At 40.4% G+C, this 23,357-nt stretch overlaps 2 protein-coding genes across 5 annotated transcripts in view; both read left to right on the plus strand.

Annotated features, from left to right (window-relative positions):
• Positions 1–5,696, plus strand: part of CEP89 (centrosomal protein 89) — a 70,540-nt gene extending 64,844 nt beyond the window's left edge. The window contains 1 exon segment of the mRNA XM_075189193.1: positions 3,150–5,696. Coding sequence (XP_075045294.1) covers positions 3,150–3,333 — 184 coding nt within the window. The 3' untranslated portion in view covers positions 3,334–5,696.
• A 328-nt stretch (positions 5,697–6,024) lies between these two features.
• SLC7A9 (solute carrier family 7 member 9) overlaps positions 6,025–23,357 on the plus strand; it is a 46,712-nt gene continuing 29,379 nt past the window's right edge. Inside the window, exons 1-3 of one of the 4 annotated variants that reach the window (XM_075189199.1) lie at positions 6,025–6,958; positions 7,364–7,429; positions 20,045–20,182. In XM_075189199.1, coding sequence (XP_075045300.1) covers positions 20,078–20,182 — 105 coding nt within the window. In that variant the 5' untranslated portion in view covers positions 6,025–6,958; positions 7,364–7,429; positions 20,045–20,077. The other 3 variants (XM_075189198.1, XM_075189197.1, XM_075189196.1) reach the window with 3 other exon arrangements.

Genomic DNA, 23,357 nt, shown 5'->3' on the forward strand with positions numbered 1-23,357 from the left:
ACAAAGCAATTAGATGTGACTGGTAGGAGGAGGGCAGCTGCACCGCTGTGGGCATCCTTCCTTTCATCCAACTCCCATCTGCCGAGGAGTCTCTCCCTCCTTACATTCATGCAGAAAACGGTGGCTGTCCTCCCCCCACCTCCCAAAAGAGAGGCTGCTTCCTGAAGATAACAATCAAGTAGTGACTGCAGAATATGTGTCTATACAGAAGACATTGAGTTCTTTTATGTGTGGTCTGTTATGTGACGACGCATTGCTCCGACTGGGTCTACACAATACTTTGTGCAGCTCCGTTATCAAGCAACAGAAGGGGGGGGGGGAAGTGACAGCATTTGATGTACGGAGCATTTAATTGGTGGATTGATTGAAACACTTATGTGTAGACGTGGACTGTACATCAGATTTTACTGACTTCTTTCTGGAATTCTAAACTGTTTTATCCCACTTGAGACCTATTGTTTATTTCCTCCTGGAAGTGATTAAACAGTAGTTAGAATTCTAAGCACTTTATTTAGGGTTTACACATTGGTGTCTAATTGGATACGTAAGGAGCCTCTTTTGTGCTGTGAATTTAATATTTCATTGTGTCGCCAACACTGACTGTGTATAATGCTTTGCACCAAAATATGCATTTTACAATTGGCAAATACTATATAGACTATTGTCAGTAATGTAGAAAGTCTGCAATGGAATGATTTATTAAAGGGGCATGTTTTAAAATATAAAGTGGTCATATATGGTATATCCACTTTCTTCAATCTTATAATATTTATTATCGAACAGTGAAATTTATTTTTTTAAGTGGTTGTGGACTGTGATTAGGCTGCCCCTCCTGTTCATGACATCTGCTTCTTATACCATTATGCATCGTGGCATCCTGATGGTTGGTTTGATATTGGAATAGGAGCACAAGGTATGAGTGAGATTGTCCTATTTGTGCTTTGTATTTCCAGCTGATGTAGTTAGTGTAACAAATCTGCATTGTGTATCCCAACTCTCCTTAGCACAGAAACTGGCCGCTGTCATGTAACTCAGAGTTTAGCGATTGCAGTTGCTTCTTACTCAGCCCCGCCCCCGCAGAACCAAATTCAAATGGAAAGTCAGGAAACATTTGCTCGACCACACAGGTGTAGACAGAGGAGAGTTGTTTAATAAGAGAGGCACAAATCCCACACATGGCTGCCTCTTACTGGACATATCCAAACATTCCAACATCATGCCACTAAAAATTGATTAAGTAATACGTAATGTCATTTCTTTTCATCACTGTTGCCTGTTTCTCCTTTAAATTGATACTTAATTCCTTTTTCTGTCTAATCCTGTTCTTTGGCTTCTCTGACTCGATTATGTCACTATTTCTTAGTGAATTGATAGGCTGCAAGTATTTGCTCCTCCCACAAAATGGCTGCCTGCACTACGAGTAGGCGACCGGTGCCATTCAAGGGACTTTTCGTTGGCATTACACAAGTGGATACACCAAGTCCCTAACTATTATTTGGCAGAAGATTGATCACACTTCAGAAAGATTGAGGGGAGAGCTCTGGGAAAGGGAAAACAAACAATAGCACTGCACTAAACGGTCAACCCTGTTATATATTCATCCCTTAATATTTACATTACACAAATACAATGGGAAAGTGAAAAAATATATAATGTCCCTTTAAAGATGGTCATGGATCTGCTAAGAAAAATGACTGGCCATCCATCAGGAACGATAGAAATCAGCTCCTCAAAACCAGACGAAAATCGTTAATAAATAAAATAAAACATTTCCTGACATAGACCATTAGCTGTAGTTTATAAGGACCATTACAGCACTGCTGCACGGATGTCTTCCTATTTCATAGATAAACAGTATTTATATAATCTGTGTCTGATTGCTGGGCTCCGCAAATGTTTTGTGTATCTTTCCCCGGAGATAACTGCAAGCTGCGAGCGATTGGCGATGCGTTAGTATATTTGTCTGTCTCTCTGGAACTAGATTATGTACATCATTTCCTATTATCTCTGAGTGCCTGTAGAGCCTTAGAGGAAGAAAGTATTGTGAATTCAGATAAGAGCAATCCATCACTGAAGCTGCAATCAAAGCAACGTCAACATTTTTACACATCCCAGGAAGCCAATCACAACTTTTAAATGACTGGCTAATGGCAAACTAAACAAAATGCGTGGGGTAATGACACCCATAGACTGTGTAACTGAATAATCCTTCCTTAGTATTCTTAATGCTTATTCTTTGGCTGGGTACAGTACAGAAAATTTCTCCCAATGCGACATCTTTAACGGTTTTACCAATGACAATAACAAAAAGTCCCGATCAGCATGCTGATTCCTGTGCACACACGGAGCACGTTTTACCGTCAGATCTTTGCTCTTCATCGAGATAAAGGTCTAAGGACACTGCCGGTCCTGAGTACGTACACACTGCAGGATTGAAACAACATCGTTCCGACGTTGAACAAGATTTTTAAAATCAAACGATACGATATGATGAGCTTTGGAATGATAACACATGATTGCTGCACATTGTATCGTTTAATTTCATTTTTAAACCGGACTAAAAATCTTGTTCAACGATGGAACGATCTTGTTACAATCCTGCAGTGTCCATAGATCTCTATGGAGTGTGCAGAGTCACCATCTTTTCAGCCGATGGTTATGACCCATGAAGAGCACAGATCTGACGGTAAAACGTGTACAGTGTGTATACAGGAATCGGCTGCTGATCAGGACTATCAGTCGTTGTTAACAATATCGCATCGGGAGAAAGTTTCTGTAGTGTGTACCCAAACTAAAATGGAACTTTGATTTTGGTAACAGAGCCATTAATAGATATAAGTATATATGATATAGAACATATCACATCTATGCAGCCTGTAGGTTCACTAGTGAGAACATCGTCTCCACTGTGTGTCCTTTAATAGATAACGTGTCTTTCTGCCAACAACACATCAGGATAATGTTGTCATGTTACACGGGACAGCGTTACATACAGATGTCTATTAGAGTCTGTAACCGATAAAGAAAATGATTTTCTAAATCCTCATGAGACCTCTTGAAAGAGCCGTAAATAGCAGCATCCGGAAGAGACCTGGTTGTCATCTCAGCCCTTTCGATTTCTGAAACAATTAGATGTATTTTTCTTTCAGGCAAGTGGAAGGTGAACTTGAAGTCATCTGGGAGTCTACGTCTAACGAGAACAAAGAACTGAAATCACTTTTACATAATGCTCTGAAGCAGAACAAGGCGACCGCCGGAGACTTACAGCGCGATTCTATCGTCAGAGGGGACTTCAGTTACTTCTCGCCACGCGGAGAAGACCCGGTCGTGTAGACCCTCTGAGGAAGGGACCCAAACTATCTAATGTGTCATAAGTAGGATCTCCTGCTGTTGTCTGCGTGGGTTACACTGAAACGGTTAAGGAAGTATTAGCCTCTAGGGCTGAATTTGTGCTTTTAATTCGTTTAGAAGATCACTATTGGTTCTAAAGGTTATTATCAAGGTACCACATTTTGAACTTATAAAAAGCTGATTTATTTTTATGAATTTATATCTCTAAAATTATTATTAAACTTTCTGCTGGTAAAATAAGCACTTTTGTATTCTAACCTATTTACTTGTGGGAAAGATATTTCAGATGACATATATCGTGAGGTTGAAAATATAAGTTGTCTGGGGTCTCGCCTCCCCTTCTCTACTCCCTACAGTATACCTTGGGGGGAGCGACTAGTGTGGTTTTTTATTTTGTTGAGATAATGATACAGTTCTCTACAAAGCCGTTGACTCTTAGCGCTGATGTGAGGGTGATAAGTTTTTGTGCTTTTCAACTGTAAGGCTGCCAAAAGTTATCCTTTTTAATCATCAATTGGACATCTCCTTGAAATAACTTTAGGACACTGTCTTACGTGCTGTGTTCCTTCGGTATGATAACGTTCATAAACCAATCTATCCATATTGCTGTAGCGCATCACTGGCTATAATAATTAGAATGACAGAGCTGCCCGTTGCCTGTACAATGGGCCTGCACTATGTATTAATGTTTTCTAGACTGAATACAAAACACTACTAATATATAATGTTACCAGTTTATCACATCAATACCTTGGTAGCCTTCCTACATGTACCTGGGTACATTGCAGAGCTTGTAGTCCATGTCCTGCTTGTCTCTAACGTCTTCCGCTTCACCCAAACTGAGCATGCTCCTCTTTAGATGCACCTATAGTTGCTGCAATGCATGATGGGACATGTAGTTCTTTAGGAGCAGTGACACAAGTAGAGAGCTGTGATGATAGACACTAACAGGCACCACCTCCACAGCAGCAAATTTAAAATCGCTAAACCCCCAAATTGAAATGTTCTATTTTGAACATGATGGTAAAATACATTGTTCAGTATTATCCTGACATTCCTGCAGCTCAATTAGAGAGTAAAGTATTACACCCCCCTCCCCCTTCCACAATAGACACCTGAAGCCCCCTCTTATAACTTGGGATGTGGTGCAGGTCAAAAAGCTGAGACTACAGTCAGTTGATTTGCATCACTGATCCTGTTCCCATCGTGCATTTTTGCAAAGGAAATCCACAAAGCCGTTGGTCACTGCCTGCTGCATTAGAGAACGCCCTTCCGCCCAACATCACATCTGGCAGCAGGGCGGCGATAAGGAGCAGAGTGGAAATATTTGGACAAGTAAAAACACTCCAGTTATTTCAGGTATATTATTGCACTCTGTCATACGCAGCCTTTAATGGTCATATCACATAACAGTTAGATCCCTATATGTATGACAAGGCCCTACACAACTGTCAGCACTGGCCCTTCACGTATAAACACTGGGCCGAACGCTTGCTTGGGACAATACACTGTATGCTATATTTGTATTTCACTACATCATATATCTGTATTTTTAAGCAATCGGGTTTAATCAGCTTGTGCAATAATTACGTAATCTAATATTGCTTGCCATGTTATTGTAGATAAAAGAAAAACTGTTTAATTGAATATTTTTTAAATAAAAACAGAGGTACTCCCATCTCAAGGATGTCTCAGAAGTGATGGGATTTCACCTGCAATATTTTGAGCCGTCACAAATGGGGTCTTGCGCTTATAAATCCGTTCTGTTCCTGTCAGTTGTGTTAGTCGGATCACACAGATAAGGCTCTCATCGAAAGCAGAGACACCCTAGTTGGCCGATAGAGCTTCCAAGCCACATTTTTTATGTTTTTATATTTATTTATTGAATTGATCTGGATGGAATTATCATTTAACAAAATGTTAAAAACTATTAAATTATAACTTTAGTGATTTGATGGAAATTTAAGATGACAATAAGACAATGATTATGCAAATCCTAAAAGTGTAGATACATTTAATATCTGTTGGACTATTGGAGAAGAGGATTTGTTGTCGGGCTAATCCCACCAACGTAAACGGACTAGCGATGTCCACCAGAAATCATGGAGCTCAAGTTGAAAATGTATTTATATCTTTATGTATACGTATCACCTTCCCTCTCCCCATTCCATTATTTATTCTGTAACCCCCCCTTCATGCCAAAAGATGTGCAAATTCTTAAAGCTGTAGTGAGAAAAAAAAAAACTTTATAAAATGACTTTATATATTTTCACAGTGGATATATTTTATAGTACTGTGCCGCTTGTAAAACTTATTTTTGCATAATTAAAAAGGCAGACTTTAAATGTTGGCTTGTTCTTTTGTTACCTCTTTGTCCTCGTTTCACATCAAGCTTACGTTGTACACATATGTTGCTTTCAGTTTGTACTGTGTTTATGAATGGTGTCTGGCTGTTATCCAGGATGGCAACGTTTTCCAATAGTAGGTATTCATAAAACAATCACAATAATTGAATGGTATTGCAGGTAACTGGCAAAATAAAACAAGCATTTGAGAAAATGAGGGATACCAGGTATATTGAGAGCAAGTACTGGTGTCTGAGTTAATTACACATTTATCATTCCATTATGCTATAAAATGCTAGTTTGCCCAATATATTGTCTGCCTTTAATAAAGGAAGGGACGTCTGAGTCAGGTATGGTGCTGAGTGGAAATACCAATCTCGGGCACAAGAGGGCAGTGCAGCCCTGTACGAATCCAGCAACTTAAAACCGCTAGAAGGCGCCAAGAGGGATCTCGCTAGGCCCTTGGTGTGTGGGCTGGCGGGAGGTTGGTAAAGTTGAGATCACTGCTGAATCATGGTTAGCAGTTTGGGGAGATATCTGTGTAATATATGGAGTCCAAATGATTGCCTGGAAATTAGCAGAGTGATCTGTACAATATATGGCTGAAAATTGGGGACTGTACACATCAGATCAATGTGCTGCTGACAATGGGGAGTTTCTCTGTTATATATGGCTGGCAATGGGGGGTACCCACTGCACACATTAGAGAATGAAACCCCAAATTTATAGCCTACGAATGCAGCTATATATTGTTTTACGCACCGCACACTACAGTATAATAAGATTTTAACTATAATTCACAAACGCTTTATATTTTGGCGATGGTTATTGCATTTTAAATATCCTGCTAATAATGATTTACGAAGTGTCATGCAATTGACATGGCCAAATGCTTCTTGTTGAAAAGGTACATAGGTGTTACTGTGAAGAAAAAAACAATTGTTGGATCCCACAATTAAATTAAAATGTTTGTTATTATGTAAAAAAATGTGTATTTTACTGTACTTATAGCTTAAAAAGTATGTGGCCAGAATATAGATTTTTATGTTACCATTAGGTCCACTAGAGAACAATGCATCTGTAATAAAACACCTATCTGATTTGGATGTATTCCTGGCTGACTTTTATTCTCTCTGGCTCTTGTTTCAATAAATATATGCAAATTTCAGTAGCCACATGTTTGAGTGCGACAATGAATTAGAGATGTTGGAGTGATGACAGACTCTGATAAACTTACCTGGATTCTATGCATTCTACGCATGGTATGTATTCTACTCGAGGCAAGGTAAATGTCGATCATCGCAAAATTGTTCATCCTTCAGTAGTACATTTAATTGTGATGGGCGTGAAGTGCCCATATGGTTTAATGAGCATGAAATGATGTCAGCCATATACCACAGTCACCAGATCTCAACTTGGTAACACCAGTAATAAAAGAAGAATTGATGAAGTTTCCTATATCTGTATGGAGTCACGTCCATTGCAGTTTTATGTGCACATTGAAGCTGGTTTTGTGGCTTGTAGTAGCTCTGATCCTTTCATTAGTCCAATAAAACTTCTAAAGCCTGACTTCTGACTGCTTTATATGGGTTACAGTACAGCATTGCTCTTTCTACCATGTTATTAAATAAGCCCCTTTTATAACTGTATATCCTTTATTGTTGCAGTTACCTGAAAGTAGTCGCTCACATTTCTGATTCCAAATCTTGTAACTGGGAACACGTACAGCAGAGGTAAGTTGGGTGTGGGGGATGGTGACCGCGTTTGTAACAACAGCATATTTTAATCAGTAGAGGAAATATTTATATTGCTTGAATTGTGGAAATATCGTGAGCTGTACAGCTGTTAATTATGTTCATTTCCAAAAGCTGCCCTTTAAACCGTGTCGCACATAACATCCCTTCTGTAAATGACTGATGTGGTATCTGTCCCATCCACAATAACCTCTCCTGTGCCAGGGAAAGATATGTTCTGGGAAACGGCCAATCCTGACACATTCCTGATCATTGCGAAATCATTACTTGTTTCTAGCAGATTGTGAACTTTAACTCATTAGCTTTACCTGTATACAGTCAACTTCACTGCTCACATGAAGGCAATATTTAAATATATCACTTGATTATCAGTCTTGTATAGAACGTATTTTAAATCAAACAGCCTACAATTTGTTCTGGTTGTCCCCATAGTGATAATGCAGGTTACCTTGCACCTGAATTCTCCCTCTTTCCCACCAGTTTACCAAATAGTCCCTGGCTGATTTGGTTCTTTCACTTCCAACATAACCGTGACATGTATAGTTTAGCGTACAAGAGGCCCCAGCACACTGTAGTCTTCGGTCGTACACCTGACATGAAATATGAACCAGCAGTAACAGAGGGTAATTGTCCTTATACCTGCGCTGTATAAAATCTAATCCACATCACAAGAACTATTAGTCTCCTCTCCGTAAGTCTGATATTTTCTATACTTTTATAATAATAATAATTTGTGTTGATCATGCTGATTCCGGCTACCAGGAATGTACTGGTGATCACATAACACATAAGCTGCTTGACTGTGTTTTAATCTTGTGGTTAAAACTACATTAAAGGGAAATACACACAATCTATCAATTAAATGGAATGAATTTAGGAGAATCTATATATGAAAAGGATTTGGGAGTGCTTGTAGACAGTAGACTTAGCAATAGTGCTCAATGTCAAGCCGCAGCTGCAAGGGCAAACAAAGTATTGGCATGCATAAAAAGGGGCATAGATGCAAGGGAAGACAGTGTAATTTTGCCACTGTATAAATCATTGGTAAGACCTCATCTTGAATATGCAGTACAGTTCTGGGCACCACTCTATAAAAAAGATAATCTGGAACAAGAAAGGGTTCAGAGAAGGGCGACAAAATTAATAAAGGGTATGGAGTCATTAAGTTATGAGGAAAGGTTACCCAGTTTAGGCATGTTTACTTTAGAAAAGAGGCGTCTAAGGGGAGATATGATTACTATGTACAAATACATTAAGGGTCAATACAGAGAACTTTCAAAGGAACTTTTTACTCCAAGGACCATACACAGGACACGCGGTCACCCCCTAAGGTTAGAGGAGAGGAAGTTTCACAACCAGCAAAGGAAGGGGTTCTTTACAGTAAGGGCAGTCAAGATATGGAATTCATTGCCAGGGAAGGTTGTGATGGCAGATTCAATAGATATGTTTAAGAAATGGTTAGACAATTTTTTTGCGGAAAAGTGTATCCAGGGATACGACCGTTAATTAAAATGAAGGATAGTAGTGGATATAGGGTAAAAATAGGACTGCAATATTGGGTCTGGGGGGATTTTCACAATTAAAACAGATTGGTGGTTGCTTACTCTGGATCAATTTCAAATATAAGTGAGGGGCTCGCTCACAGCTGCCATACAGCTGTTTGCTTAGCATAAAATCCGCAAAATTTATACTGCTCATACCCACAAAACAGAATTTGCATATTTGTGTGTGCCAATATGATAATCGCAACCCCCTACACTTACAGAAGCGGAACGGGGAAGGGAAGGGGCGGGCAAGTACAGTAAGGACGAGCTCACGTAATTGCAACATTTGGCAGAGCCGCAGATAAGCCTGGCAGTAGCCGTATGACTTGCAAATGCCTGAGGGCTGGCGTATAAACACAGCGGTGACGGTGGCCAGCACCGATAGGTCATTCCTTTATCAGGTGACTATGTTTGCTTGACCTAATCCGGCCGCATATGCTGCCGCGACACGTGTTGCACAGCTGCAAATTCTGCACCCAGGCAAAGTTTACACTGAACTCCAACTCAGCCCCAATGTCTCCAGTTTATATTCTGAACTCCGTTCTCAGGTTCTAGGAAGGAATTGCAGTCCTTTTAGTAAAGGGTTATCTGAGACACCTTCTCATTTTCACCACTAGAGGGAGCCTTAGAACACATTGATTTTCAGAAAAGTGATGCCAATTAGGGGACAATGTTCCCCCTAATGATGACATTATTGTACTGAAATAATACATACCCCTTTATTATAACAATATTATCTTTGTTTCTATAGCTCCAACCATATTATGCAGCACTGTACAGAGGACATTGTTATTATCTTTTATTTATAAGATTCCACCATGCAATACATGGGGTGGACAGAGTACATGTTTACAAATGAAACAATGAATACATGATACATAGTTATACAGTGTACAAACCACTACGAATTAACAGAGTACAGGACAAATCATGTACAAAAGACATACATGAGGACAGTAAGCATACAGGGACACAGATGAGCAGAATAATTTAAAGATATATGACAGCAAATTGCGTAGCATACAGAAACCGTTCAGCATAAGACATGACGGGGACGAGCAAGGAAGGCAGAGAGTGGACAGGTAGGAGACCCTGGCCCTAGGAGCTTACATTCTAAAGGGAGAGGGGACGAGAGAACAAAGGAGCAAATGGGACAACAGGCCTAGACTTTGTACTGAAGGATAAAGATATGTGCAAAAGAAAAGGCAGATCTAGTCTGTAGGATGGAACGAGACAAGATCAGTTCTCTGTCCTGGAGCCAAGAGTCTGGTACACGGATAATGCAGGGAGGGAAGCCCAGTACTTTCCACGGTGAATGAACTATGTCATTTGGTTAAGTTCCAGTTTCATTGTTTTCTGAGAACTAAATGATTGTTTTATGGTGGATACGAGTGAATGAGGCTGCTATCCTCTTAGATTAGCCTTAGTTATAGGTAACTGGGTTAGAAAACTCAGAGAGGTCAGGGAGGTTGAAGATGTAAATATTCTGGGAGTGGGAGGATCAGGGCAGAGAATTGAGGCTTCTTATTGGCTGCAAGTCACCCATGTGTGCAGTGATCCCAGCCTATTGGAAGGAGCAGCAGTCCTAGTAAAGGGCCATTCATCATCGTATTTATTTATTCTCATTCCTGTGATTGTAACCTCATTGCATTTACTACTAAGCACTACCGGCCCAACTGCACCTATGAGAAAGTTCAACAATAATGGTGGGGGGCTGGCCCTAGGGGCAATTGTTTTATATCATCTCTCTGTACAGCCCAAGAACTCATTTAAGAAGATGTCTCTGCTACCTCTTTACCTGTGTTCTGTCATATGATTGGACCTTTCTGGACTTGACCACACCCCAGTGATATCACATACACCCTTTGTCATTAGACCACACTCCCAAGTTATTGTACGAGAGCCTGGACAATTTATTACGAAAATACAGAGACCGAGACCTGATGCTGTTAATTGCAAAAGTTAAAGACCATCATCAAATATCCAGAATGTTAACTAGTTATGTTAAAGCAAATATTTGTTGAGTACACCATGTTGTTGGAGATTGCTCACCTTCTGTGTGTAGTTGGTGAACGTCATTTGATGGTCAGAATCAATCAATAAGTAGATGCTGTTTTAGCTTCTTTAATGATTATTATGGATTACTTGGAGGATTGGGAACTGGCTCTGTTAATGACAGAGATGGTCCTGGAATCGAAGGTGCTTTAACTTAAGACCCTCAATGTAGAGTATGGGGATCTGTGGGGGGGGGCTCGTTCATGATTGTACAGATGTTTATACTATTTAAAAAGGTGTGTTAGACAGTTGTGTTGCTGAGCACTTGTTCATAAGAAGCTTCTACACCCAATATCTACAAAAACTTTATTTCACAAAACCATCTTCTATGCCAGAAATAGAAGGATGTGTGTGAACGAATCTCCGCTGCAGAAACTTTTTTACACAGAGGCTGCTCGGACGGATCTGACAGATGATCGTCCGCAGACCGGCTACCGTATGTCACATGAGTTCTCTGTACAGCGCTGCGGTATTAGTGGCGCTATATAGATAAATGGATGATGATATTTGTATTCTAAATGATTGTCCAAAGTTTATGTTTAACCAAAGTTTATGTTCAGTCAGGAGCTGTTTGGTGACATCAGTGTTGGTTAGGACATATTAGCTATAGGAAAATGATGACCTTTGTCTCTAATTATAGATTATGCGGCAATAAACCTTCTCATACTCTGTGGTTTTGCTAGTTTAGATGTTTGTTTTGTTGTGTTTCTGGTTTTTTTTGTCCCCAAAAATTCTGTACCCCATGTTATTTTGGTGCCTTACTCAATACATATATGTTCTAAGACTGAGTAGTAACTTGACTTACTAGCACCATATATAAACTAGGTAACGTACTATAACAAGGATATTATATACATTATATATTAAATACATTTATCAGAAAATATTTGCATTTATTTATTGATTTATTCATTCCTCTATTGTAAAGTGCAATTGAAAGGACTCTCGTACCATATTCCTTTTTACCCTTTGCATTAGTGTAGTGTAAATAGTAAGGGATGACTGTGAAGATGTGAGCAAGTCTGCTTATAGAGTTCACCATTTAGTAAAGTTCCATTGTTTGCTTTCTCTTATTCATAGTCCCTTTAAGAGCTCCGCTATCAATGTTACGCAGGTGGGATAATCGGAAGAATGGCCTAACAGCAAGAGATATATGCAGATGGGGAGGGGGGGGGGGGGCAGACATGTCGGGGGTCGATAGCAAGGTCCTGCGGCTATTGCTCTAAGTTTTAATCCTTTAGGACAGGACGGAATTGAAACACACTGTCGGCATTCAATCACGATGATCCTGCGTCACGGCTGTGCTGTCATGGCGCTGTTCATGTGACGTGCCGCTGCCATCGTCATTTCTCCAGTTTTTACAGTAAAATTTCTTGCAGCATCTACAGCCACAACTGGTCGTCTGACTTGCGGTAACTGAGAACGCTGAGTTCTAAGCTGATTACCCACCTGTAAGATACCACCAGAGTAAAAGAGTTGCAGCCCACAGTCATTTTAAAGTGACTTGGAGTCAAAATACCCAGAGGGAAACATAGGGTCCTTTTAATTAAGCTATAAACCATGCAGAAACGTCTTTTTATGCATGATTTAAGTATTTGATGGTTACATAGCTATGTAACAAAAGCAATATCCTAGATATCTCCTCCATTAGGCTAAGTTTCGCATTAAACCACAGTCCCCATAATTTTTAATGAGGACTGCGATCTGGGGTATTTTAAAAAGCTATCTTTTCGGAGTTTGAGCCTGTTGGCTGACGCGTTAGCCGTTCTAGCCCATGTGGAGAGCACTACGGCGGAGGGATCTTCGGATCCCTCACCACAGCCGCCCTGCTCTCCCCTCCAGTTATTGTCGCATAGCAGCTTTGTCCATGAGCGACCTGAGGTCAAAAATAATTCATTTGTGACCTGGTCACCCAGCAGACAAAACCAGATCAGTGATTAGTTAGTTCCCGTACAGTCATAGCGAATGTTTGTGCTACAGTGTAAACATGGGGTACGTGCCCTTCTATATCCAACAATGACCAACACACATGGGGGCACATTTATCATTCATCGGCAGAAATGAGAAATAGTTATCAATCCTTATCGCATGGATAAGGATTGATCTATTTCTCAAATTTATTAAAAATGGAACACAGAAACAGCAGTTCCGAAAAACTGCTGTTTCTGTGATAAAAAAAATCACACTTACCTCCCTCTTCGGGACGCACTGTCTCTAGGATCTCCTCCACGTCATCTTCATTCCTCTTCTTCTTTCCATTGCGCATGTGCAGTTCCACAAAGATCCCGGTCTGTCTGCAATTCTGCGAGCGGTGAGTGACAGGGAGGGATCAGGTGATCCCTCCACACATGCGCTGTCCAGCTCTGCTCTTCGGAGCAGAGCTGACAGCATTGGGTTTTTTCATTTCTGATAATGTACGCCAGGTTCAGCTGGCGTACATTATCAAGACAAGTTTCCGAAAAAAATGTTTTTTCGGAACTTGTTAGATTGCAGCTGGGAGCAGTCACCATACTGTTAAATGGTGACTGCTCCCAAAAACGAAGAGGAGTGCAAAGCAGCAGATATCCATGATATCTGCTGCGATGCACCCTTAATAAATTTGCGGAGGACACGGAGGCACCTTAATTACCTGGTAAAAGCACTATCGTGCTTTCTTAAATATGCCCCATGGTGATGGGGGGTGGAGTTGGTTGGCTGTCAAATTCTAAAGCCATTTAAAAGCCCGTACGCAGGACAATGGTTGGTCAAAATGACCAGCCAAATCTTCATGTGTTTAGAAGCAGTTTGTACAAAACGTACATCAACCCTCTCAGTACCACTGCTGTCATAGAAGGCTGCCCAAACGTAAATCCTACTGCCGCCGTGCGGATAAATATCTCAACCGTGGGCAACATGAGCAGTTCAGATTGTGAAGACACTCAGGAGCCAGCTGGGCAATCTGCCCCCTGGGCTGGTTCCCCTGGGTCCCTGGCCTACCTGAATTTGTTTCTTTTGAAATGTTCCTAATGGGTCCCCCCTCCCCAGGCCAATATTTGCCTGCCAGCCCCTGTAGACTATAATGGCTTCAGCTAATATCAAGAACAGAAACCAATAAATGGTATTTACCACTTTAATGAAAAAACGTACCTGGATCAGTTGTAAAACAGTTTCAATATAAGGTTCTTTGAGCCGGAGTAACCTGCACTTATGACCCATCTCGGAGTTTCCTGCTGGGTGAGCGAGCTCTGGCCTAAAATCTCTCTCCTCCCATCCCCCTTCACTGCAGTGCTATTAACGTGAAGAAAGTCAGCTTGGGCGTTTAGAGATAATAAAGAGCCTAACTTGTATTGAGCTGGTTTATACGTAACCCAGTAATTGCATCTGTCAAAGTCTAGATGCTAAAATGCAAGATAGACTCCGTACTCCACATCGTGTCTACATACATTAACACTGATATATAGTAATGAACATAAAGATTATCCAGTGGCACTTAATAGCTGCAATATACTTAAGAAAAAGTTAGGTAAATAGCAGATGATTGTTTGCATAATATTATCTATGGAGATATGTGCACCAGGGGAGGGCTGGGGTTTAAGACTCAACTCAGCAGTCTTACCGGCGTTGTGGCGCACGGACATTGCGCCACGCACATTTCCGTCAATTATGGTAGAAATCTCCACTCATTTTCTTGCAAGGAAAAACGATCAGAGATTTCAAATCGCCACCGTGAAGTTTCTTGCAGACGTTCCTGGGACACTTTGTTGCTAAATTGAATTCCTCCCCTTTAGGTTCATCTATATCTCCTTTCCGCTATGTTGACTCTTATAGGCTTAATTTGTATTAATAATGCCAAAATACATCCTTTAGTATAATTTATTTAGAAAATCCATGGACAAGCTCCTTTAGCAAGTGCAGCGAAAGCCAGATGGATTTCTATGTGCAGCCCACTTTGCGTTCTTTGTAAACACCCCTGACAAAAACATAGAGAGTTCACCTAAAAAATGTGCATTACTGTAGAAGTGCAACCAGAAGGTGCAAAGTATACTCTGTCCCTGTGATGGAAGGAACACAAGATCTAAGGGAAATTCATCCATATCTCTGCAGCCTCCCCACATCTTGTTCTATTTTAAATAATCAACTTCAATGTAAAAGTAGGAGTGGTTGTGTGCGCCATCTGCACACTGTAAGGAATGGCCTCTGAACGACGGAGTCCGATGTTTCGTTTTTCTACACATTGACGCAGACGCTGCCATATTCACCCGCACATCGTGCTCTCTCCCGCATTACTAAATGGAAACACGCAGGGTAGAAGCATTGAAAATCGTTCTGGTATAAAATGCGTCTTGGAGACAGAGCCAGGACTTACAATTTTAGCACCTGGGGCGAGAAATTAAAAATGTCGCCCCCCCCTAGCCCTCAATTATAACAAAATGAACCTAAAATATTCATAAATGACCGATATTACGTAGTAACCAGAGATAAGTGTCAGTGGATGGGAAATCGAGGAACTTGCAGAATGAGAGGATATGCGTCCGTTGATTAATCTGCGCCCCCAAATATTTCTTGCTCCCAAACAGTCGTCCCTTTTGCCTCCTCCTCTGTACTACAGTAATTTTATCATGTTAGTGACTTCTTTTGGTACAACGTGCACCAAGTTCTCTTTAATTGCAGCAGTTGTTGCACTTTAGCTAATAACCAGCTCTCTCCGTCCAGTTCGTGGACCCTGCGGTACCAAATATATGTTTAACAGAGATCTGACCTTTTATTCACACATTTCTAATTTGTAGTCCGCTAATTACAGACGAGAAAGCTGGCACCGCAGAACCGTAAAGCGGGTTAGGAGAGCGTGAGAGGGGTCATGGCCTCTGTTATAATATAATGTATGTATGTATCAATGTGTTCAAAGTACATATATCTGACTTTATTATAGTCTATTCTTAAATGTGGCCAGGTGGGTTCTGGGTAATTATCAGAGGATCCGTCACATGTCCCACAGATGGGCTGCAGTACCCTGTCCCATCACAGGATGTCCTGATCAACCAACAGTCAGAGTCTGGGGGGAAAGTAGTGGAAGGGGTTAATCTGGGGGTTGCTTAGTCTTTATCGAGACCCAGACCCTTAGTTAGGCTAAGTGGGGTCCATTGTTCCTGGCTGTGGCCAGCTAGATGGTCTGGAGGGCCTGGGGGTTTGGTAAAGTACCACCTGGTGACAGCCGCCAGTCTCTGTTAGGTCCCCTAAGACCACTCTGACCAGTCTGTGAGCGTGGGAACCAGGCGTGATCCTGGCCGAGGGGCTGTGTTCTCCTTGGGATAGTCTGTGTGTTGAAGTTTAGGCTTCTGCTAGATTGAGCATCCTGGTATCTCTGTTAGAGATTGCTGACCCAGGATCCTGTTATTTGGTGGGTCTCCTTGAGGAAGGAGACCCTGGGTTTGACTCCTACCATGCTGATAGAGCAGAGAATATTAGGTCAAGCAGCCGGGACTAAGGGACAAGAGAACCAAGGTGACTGCAGTCCGTGGGCTCATGAGGTAAGAGACGGCGAGTGCGTAAAACTCGCCTGCTGTTTATTCAATGCTGTATTTTCTACCTTTTTGCACAATAATTGTGCTGTTGTACATTCTAACTGTTGTTGCCGTGATTTAGAGCCCCTAAAAAGTACCGGATGCCATCAGTTGGCACATAAGGTACCTCTGGGTGACCAGCCAGCGTTAAGTGGCTGAAACTAAACCCATTATCCTCACATCTAGCATGTAGGATAATAAGGTTAATGGCTATACATGTAGCACATAAGTTGTTTGTACTGGCTGATCCTCATACCTAAATGTGTTTTTTCCTTCACTCTATGTGGAATAATCCATAATGTAACCTAGATGTTCATGGAATGATTACGAGAAAGATGAACATGTCTATTCACTGTGCCAGTCCTGAGGCGCCTTGGTCGTCGGCCATTTTTGTTGTGACTAAGCAGCCATGTTGTAGACTGTAGCAATATTCAACATGATAACAGTCTATCGATTCGCTAAGAACCTGTGATTCAGTGGTTCCAACATCCTAGCGATAGGCTAAAAATTCTCCCCAAAATTGGTTCCAGACCGCAGAACGTGTCTCTGCCGTGTAGGCAGCAGGTCCAACAATAACTTCAATTTTTTTCCTTTAAATCTGAAGCAAATTTACTATTTAACACGTTCCACCCCCGTATAACCCAAGTAGGGAGCACCCACCTACTCACTGAATCCACTGGCTGTTGGCCAGGAGTCGGTGACATAATTTGACTACAAATGTATTTTTCCTCGTCTGATTGTTTATTTTCACTGTCCTCTGTGTGGTAATAATCTTTTTGAAGAATATCTGCCAGTATTTGTGTCTTGTGCGTCCTGTATCTCTTCACAAGATAAGTGGACTAAACACACGACTTTCCCCAGTATCTGAAATAACTCCTCAGCTACTGAATACAGTCCTTGTGTGTAGGTTTGTCAGAACAAAACCACATTGTACGGCCTGCCAGGCTGCGGTTGTGTCCACGGACATTGTGACTACAGTGTGCAACAAAGCGATACATAGCTGCATTGTAAACAGTGTGATGTGTTGGTGCATGTTAACCCAGACGTTGTGCAAGAAACATTTATGACCCAACATTCTCCTCTAACAATGTTCTGCAATAATTAGGGGCATGTTTAATAATTACTGACAATGACCTCTGCTCTGCCAGTCCTCCACTCCGCTCTCGGTTGGAAAGCTCACTGTCTGACGTTCACCTGTGCTGTATAAAACTCTTGGAGACATCAACGAGAGATCACCCTGCAAACCAACATCAAGACACAGGTAATTTTTTATTCAATGACTACTTTACTTTTTGCAAAACTAATAAGTGGTGGCTGCTTTCTGTCCAGCAAGGTTTGTTTACAGTAAATAAAAAAAACTTAGTATACAATAATTTTCTTTAATGCCAGACTAGCTAATTTAAAGGTTTGCAATTGAGGCTGGTTCAAGTTGTGTATTAAGCCAATTTAATCTTCGTTAACTTCATCTAAGACATTTCAACAAGATTTGAATTTTAATGATTTGATTTTGGGTGCATCTCTCTAGCAAGCATAGACATATAATGACTAGAAGGTTACAATATTATTTTCATTTGTTTTTGCCATGTCTTGATCGAGTAAAGGAAGTTTACCCTGCCTAAAATCTAACGTTGGAGGGTTTATCGGACAGATTTAAGTTAGTTGGGCTTGTTACCACCTCACAATCACGTTGCCCAAACCAGGATCTCCTACTGCTCCCAACTAAAGCAATCTGACGACGTTTTATACAGTCTGTCCCTGTGACGTGCTTATCACTTTTATTTCACAATTGACTATTTTTTTTTAAGTAAGATTCTCAACCTACATTAAAAGAAAAAAAATGAAGTTGATATCTGCAAAGACTGTCATTTTGGTTGCAATTAAGTTCCGTTAAAACAAATAAAGAAAGACCAAATAATTTTACAAATTGTGTTTGTTTACCAGCTATATTTACAGACACTATTGATATTTAAATATTTTGGTGTGGAACGTTTTTGTTGTAAATAACTTGCATTTACAGTTTGCAAATCGTTTGTTATCTATATGTTTAGAGTCCACTGAATCTGCATTTCTGAGGTGACACACGTTGGTGTGGTGTTAGCGTGTTGTAACAGACTGATAACCCATCCGTGATTAGATTGCGTGTATAAACTGAGCACATGTACGTTTGCTTGGGCTTTTTGTACAATGGTTGTTATTAGATTTGAAGGTGGGCGACAACGATCAGAGACCATCAGATCTGAAATGTCAGGACAGTGATCAATTTGTTACATTTCTGTCACTGTTTTTAATTAGAAAACACTTGTTGGGGTGATCAGCGATGAGCAAACAAATTGTTACGAGATTATAAGATTGACTATCACGTCTGAGATCAACTTGGTTTACTTAGTGATCGTCTTTAGCCTGTTGGTGATAAGGGTTAATTAAGAAACAGACTTTTATGATAATAACTTTTTGCTGACTTAAACACCAGCCGGTAATATAATAGACCGACTATTCAATAGGATTAAAAACAATAAAAAATATATATTACTGATGGCTTACATGCTAATACATGACAAAGAATAAGAACTTAGGGCCTGATTTATTAAGGATCTTAACTTAAGAAACTTCTTATTTCAGTCTCCTGGACAAAACCATGTTACAATGCAAGGGGTGCAAATTAGTTTTTTGCACATAAGTTAAATACTGACTGTTTTTTCATGTAGTACACAAATATCAACTTTAAATGTCAGTGTACAAATAAGCTATCAAGTATGTGTGTGCTACATGAAAAAACAGTCAGTATTTAACTTATGTGCAAAACAGAAAACTAATTTGCACCCCTTCCATTGTAACATGGTTTTGTCCAGAAGACTTAAATAAGAAGTTTCTTAAGTCAAGATCCTTAATGAATCAGGCCCTTAGACTGTAAGCTCCAATGGTGCAGGGACTGATGTGAGTGACAAATACTCTCTGTACAGCGCTGCAGAATTGGTGGCGCTATATAAATAATTTGATGATAAATTGCATTTATTTGAAGGAATGTCAGTGTTCGTTTTAAGTACCTCTCACACATTAGGTAGACAGAAGGTTACTTGGTGAGCTTCGTCCTTCAGTGACGTCACTGGTTCCCAAGACATTGATAGCTGCAATCTCACGTATAGTGGCCTGACCCACAATATGGCCGCCTCTGTTATGTGCAGGCGTGAGGTAAACATAGGGATCACAGCAAAGTTCACCTGTCCTAATCTTTATGATGACCGTGATAGGCAACACAATAAAATAATATAAAAAGTACAGTATCGGTGCCAATCCATTACAGAGTAATCTTCAGATCTGTTGGAGTGTTGCCTAATTGCGGCAATCAAACGTCAGCAGATTGGTATGTTATGGGCGGATTTTCATGCATTGTGTAGATGAAAGCGTACAGTCGGTTTCCTGTTGGTGATAACCCGTGTCTGTCATGTGTCACATAGGTCTCCGCAGCCAATAACATCACAGACTGCACTATGGGTGAAGGAAGCGCCAGAAAGCGGAAAGATGTCCAAAAAGATGGAATGGATACCCAATCGGTCCAGAGCAAGGTGTCCGCTGCCATGCAGCTGAAGAAACAGGTGGGTAGACGTTGCTGGGCGTGTGTGGTACAGTAGGACAGGTATAGCATCTATTATGCAGGATTTTCTTACTATTATATGGTTTAGCAGTGCTCCTCATAGTGACTGTAGAAGTAAACTGTCAGGGACCATGGGGTATATTTACTAAACTGCGGGTTTGAAAAAGTGGAGATGTTGCCTATAGCAACCAATCAGATTCTAGTTATCATTTTGTAGAATGTACTAGGTAAATGATAACTAGAATCTGATTGGTTGCTATAGGCAACATCTCCACTTTTTCAAACCCGCAGTTCAGTAAATATACCCCCATGTCTGTGTGTGATATTACTAAAAGCACCAATTACTTCCTTTATTTTCTTACCAGTGTTTGGCACTTTATGGACAACATAAGGGTTCCCATACCTGTACTTCAGTGGGAAGAAATCACTATTTTGGGCCAGCAAATGAGAGAAATGATGATCTCTTCGATCTAGATTTGATTTAGAAAAAAAAGTGAACTGAAATTCCTTTATTTTGGTTGGTTTTAAATGAATATTTCCTAGTCGATCATAAGATTACCTTCAATTCTTAATAACTTTTGCTGCTACCTTCTGGTGAAAAAAAATCCCTATAAATGAAAGTTGCATTTATCCTATCTACTTGTGAGCTGAAAGTCTCAACTGATGAGTGTAAAAAGATAGCAGTCCACTCTCACTTACCCCTCCCATTTACATCCTTTTTATTTTTAAAATCTTTATTCCAAGGTTTGAGGGGAAAAAACATTACAGATTTGAGCAATCAAAGGAACAACACTGATAATTAAAAGCATTAAACATAAAAATAGAACATTCTGCAAAGAGAGTGGGGTAGAACCCACTGTACAAAGGGTACGTGCTGAAAGGAGAGAGAAAAGGGAATTTAGGAGGAGGAAAAGGGACAGACCACCTTCATATTAACTACAATATAGCTTGTCCAACAACCATGATTACTGTTAAGATTTTGACTTTGCTGCAAAAATATTACTCACTCCGTGAAATAGTTCATAAAGCTGAGAATATGATAAAGTTCAAGGCTGTTTTTCAAACATAAGGTGGAGAAAGATCAATATAAAGTCTATATATCATGTTACTTACAGTGGTAATGGCCAGACTTTGTGCTGAAGCTAATGTAAATGCATGTCTGGCGAACACGGCGGCGTTGCGCTCTGCGACGTCACACCTGGACCGAGGTTCCTTTTATGTGACCACCCTGTCGCTGTACACGGCATCCACAGTGACGTCACTAGATATTTCTCGGTGTGCTGTGATGAGGGCTAATAAACTACAAGGAAGTCTGTCTCTCTGCACTGACGAATCCAGTGTAACCTGGATCTAACAGTGGCTGGAATTTCGCTTGATGTTTAGCCGCCCAGACTGCAACTCGGCCCAAGTACTGATTGATATTCAAGATCATATATCCTGAATCTATTGATGCAGGTGTTAAGGGACCTGTTATAGTCTTCCTAATGAAGTAAATATTAAAATCAATTAAAATAAGCGAGCAATATGCGTTTGATTATGGGCCAATAATTAAATCAGACCTTGAATGGAGTAGGCATATTTGGTATTCCCATCGTTGTTATTGTCTTGTGCATGGGCCAGTACTGACCAATAGTGGCCTAAAGATACGTTATTTTACATGGCAGTAATTAAGTGTTTAATTACTTTGCATTAGTATAGAAATGCGAAAAAAAGAAAAGAAAAATATACTGTATACATATTTTTTAAGTAATTTAAAGGACCACAACAACTAGAATTCAAGGTGGTTTATATGCCTCTACTTATAAATAATACAGCCTATCCCTTTAGTAGGAACCAGTGAGGCATTACCCAAACTACCTCATACCTCTGTGTTGTCACTGGCTCCTAGTGGATTGATGTCTTTCCTGTTTGTACTTACTAGTATCGCAATGTACTACATTATTTACTACACATAATGGGTCATTGTGCAATAATTCAGATCAGCTCTTTGTGTATGTTATAGTTCTGGTTGGATCACACCAGCTGGTTGTTTCTTCATTCAGATCCGTATTCTTATTTAATATGCCAGATCTAGCTTTAATGCATTTTCCATGCTTCCAAGATTTCCACTGTGTTATAGGCAGATGTGACACTGTGTGTGTGTGTGTGTGCGCTTCGAGGGCCAGAGTGACTTACGCAACGTGAACACTATAGACCACATACCGAGGCGAGATCATATCACAGTAGAGAGGACGCAGCATGTCCAGGAATAGGCCGATAACTCAATCTGTAGACAGTTCTTATTGATCCCTCTTCTGTGTTTAAATATAGCCGACTCCGATCAACAAACACAGGATGTTGTCATCCGATGAGTCAGGCGGCATTAATCCCATTCTGGGTCTTAAGGTGGAAACAGTCAGTGATGTTTCAGAAATTGTAGCATTCACTTTGCAGTTTTTTTTTATCTTTTAAATTGTAAGCTTACGAGCAAGACCCTCTTACCTCTCCGTCCGTATTACCTGATATTGTTAAATAATAAATGTAACAATTCTTGGGGTGAGTGACGTTCCCCTGGTCACCAGGATGTTGAGGTTCCATTCAACCTCACACCTGTTAAGCTGTAACTTCTCGGTGTTTAGCTGCAGTCAGCAGTGTATGAGTTAATGAATACACCATGCTGTTAATGGCTATCTGCAAATTACCTTGGTGCACAGTCATGATTGTCGTTAAATACAGATTAGTGTAAGATAACAACACTAAACTATTTACAATGGCAACATGTTGTTTTTTTAAAAATTTTATTAGACAGCAGTAAATTCATGATCTCCGCACAGCTGGTGTATCCAGTCGTAGCCCCAGCAGGAAGAACGTTCGGTACAATATTACACTGTAAACGCTCTCCAACCCTTCTGATACTTTGCCCGCCGTGGGGTAACTTCACCCGGAAACAGGAAATCATTTATCTGTAGCTGGGATTCTATCTTGGAATTTTTATCTCATGCTCAGAGGAAAACCCATTGGGTAATAGACATAGATTTACATGGTTGTATGTAAATGATGGACTCAGAACTTACAGTCTCTGCCTTGGTGGTAATGTATTATTAATATGGGAAAGGTGTAAGTTTACTACAGCTCTTGTCCTTGTTTTAGCAATGGTTTCTCTTCCTTCAGGTCACACTGGAATACTAGTCAGGTTA

Source organism: Mixophyes fleayi, chromosome 10, assembly GCF_038048845.1.
Source record: "Mixophyes fleayi isolate aMixFle1 chromosome 10, aMixFle1.hap1, whole genome shotgun sequence".
NCBI lineage: Eukaryota > Metazoa > Chordata > Amphibia > Anura > Limnodynastidae > Mixophyes > Mixophyes fleayi.